Genomic DNA, 2,136 nt, shown 5'->3' with positions numbered 1-2,136 from the left:
TTTTTGTAGTTGGAAAAAGTTTCTGACTGTAGCAAAAGAGAAGATGCTGTTTCACAACGAATCTCGGTGCAATCGATTATCACTCTCACCTGAGGGCAGTAGAGCTTGAACTTGTCAGGCATTGTGGCCTGCACTTGCTCTCTTGTCATCCACAATGGTAGCGAGCCAAGAACCTGGTAGAGGTAGCTTGTCCATGTTAAGATGATGCGGCTAACTGTAGACAAGGTGACCTCGAAGATGGACGACAAGGTTTTCTCCTGAAGCCCGGCTGCAACACGACAGAGAAACATGAACAGTTCATCAATGAGCTGAAGTTTTCGCTAAGGGCTAGGTGTCTCTTGTGCTGTTCGTTGTGCCTTGGACCAGTACAAAAGGCGTGAAGCAGAGGGGTAAACTGACTCCCAAAACACAGTGAAAACCTCCTTTGAGCTGAACCTAGTGTAGTAACGAAAGTCCTCATCTGTGACGCAGAACTTGAAAATCAGAGGCTGCTGCTTCTTAAAGGTCAGCTGCTGGATTTCAAGCTCTAGTGACAAAACCTGAAGCTCCAACTCTTGGATTCTCTGTGCAGCGCCATCCAGTTTACCTTAAAAGAAAGCAAAAGTTTACAATGTAATATCTGTAGTTGTTCTCAATCATCATCATATATTGGGGTTCTGTTCAGAGTAATTGAGCTTCCAGTAATACTTGAGGTTTTCATAAATAAGCATCAAAACTTTTAACATTAAGCACAGCTGCTCTGAATCCTACAAACCCTATAGTTAAAAAAATTATTGCCACAAAGAAAAACCTGTTACTCTGTTTTTTTGTAGTACTAACCAGGAGAAGGATGGTAGGCATAGTCATGATCTTTTGTCACTCCACCCACAGGCAGGGCCTCCTCTGTGATGTCTCCTGGAACAAGCATCTCCTGAGATTCATCAAGGACAGCAGGCCTTAAACGTTTCCTTGCTCTCTGGTAAACTGACTGCCGAGCTTGTGACCCTTTTCCTGAAGATGTGAAAGATAGACACACATGAATGTCATTCATAGTTTGTATAAATTCTTTAATAGACTGGGGTGGGGTTCAATAAGTTTTACTTCTCCCCACTCCATTTCAAGCATAAGTGCTAGTTATTATTATTATTGAGTATTATTCCATTGTTATACTATTTGCTTGAAAAAAATAAATAGATGAAATGAAAAAATTCTAAATATATGGTAATCAATTATCAGAACCTCAAAGAGTAAACAAAATGTATAATACCACCACAAATGCAATAATAATTTGCAATGTGAATGGCAACAGGATGATGTATTATTTCTTTTTATATGGACTAATAAGCTGTAAAACAGGTTCAGTACTATTATCATGTATTTTATTTATACAAGCATAATTAACTGTAAAGCATGGCAATTTTACATTGTAATAACTTATGATTTTTTGTTAATGTACTACCAAACTTAATACTGTCATACCTTTACCCCAGTCATTCCAGGGAAATCTAGATGGCACTGCTCCCTTTTTTATCCTGGTTTGTCCACTGCTGGGTGTTGTGTATGTATCCTCTGGGGCAAAGTGTTGGCTACATACATAGGTGCTCCCTCGAAGTATTTTAAAACCAAGTCCCTCATCTCTTCTTATCGCCCTAACCCAACGGGAACGTATTTCTTCGTCCACTGGAAAGTCGTGGAAACTCAGATAAGGAAACTTCTTTTTGTTGTTTGAACAACAGGGAACACTACAATAACATTTACATGATGACTGTGCCATGCGTGTTATGATACTGTTGAAAGATGGAGACAGGAAGAAAGTAATGATGAATCACATCGGCTGAAATGGTCATTAACATTATTAAAAGAATCAATTTAACCTGTAAATACGTAAATATTATTATTTTAAACTTTACGATTTCGCGTTCATAGTTAACATGTTTTCCGCCTTTTCCTTTAGCATGCAACCCAGGTAATTTTAACTTCTGTCAAATTCAAATTTTACCTTATTTTAATCTTTTAATATAAAGACATAACATTTACACAATGAACATAGCATCTAAGGAACACTACAACAGCATCTTAATGACTAGGACATGCGTGTGTACTGTAGGATGGGCTGCTGTTTACAGATGGACACAGAAAGGTAAGGGCAATAGCATC

The 2,136-nt window shown here is 38.3% G+C and overlaps 1 protein-coding gene across 1 annotated transcript; it reads right to left on the bottom strand.

Annotated features, from left to right (window-relative positions):
- Positions 1-320: 320 nt before the first annotated feature.
- On the bottom strand, positions 321-1,753 carry LOC141280913 (uncharacterized). The gene is made up of 3 exons (XM_073812227.1): positions 1,459-1,753; positions 820-990; positions 321-586 (listed from the first exon to the last, which is right to left on the bottom strand). The coding sequence occupies exons 1-3, from the start codon at positions 1,751-1,753 to the stop codon at positions 321-323; spliced, it is 732 nt and encodes a 243-aa protein (XP_073668328.1).
- Positions 1,754-2,136: the final 383 nt, after the last annotated feature.

This window comes from Paramisgurnus dabryanus, chromosome 16 (assembly GCF_030506205.2).
Source record: "Paramisgurnus dabryanus chromosome 16, PD_genome_1.1, whole genome shotgun sequence".
NCBI classification, from domain to species: Eukaryota; Metazoa; Chordata; class Actinopteri; order Cypriniformes; family Cobitidae; genus Paramisgurnus; species Paramisgurnus dabryanus.
Note: the sequence above shows the minus strand (reverse complement) of the source record. Positions and strands in the feature narration are given on the sequence as shown.

Excerpts from the sequence above, each read along its gene's own strand:
- LOC141280913 (XM_073812227.1), bottom strand. The coding sequence starts at position 1,753 with ATGGCACAGTCATCATGTAAATGTTATTGTAGTGTTCCCTGTTGTTCA. Across the intron at positions 991-1,458 it reads CTGGAATGACTGGGGTAAAG|GAAAAGGGTCACAAGCTCGG; the intron begins GTATGACAGTAT and ends TCACATCTTCAG. Across the intron at positions 587-819 it reads TGCCTACCATCCTTCTCCTG|GTAAACTGGATGGCGCTGCA; the intron begins GTTAGTACTACA and ends CTTTCTTTTAAG.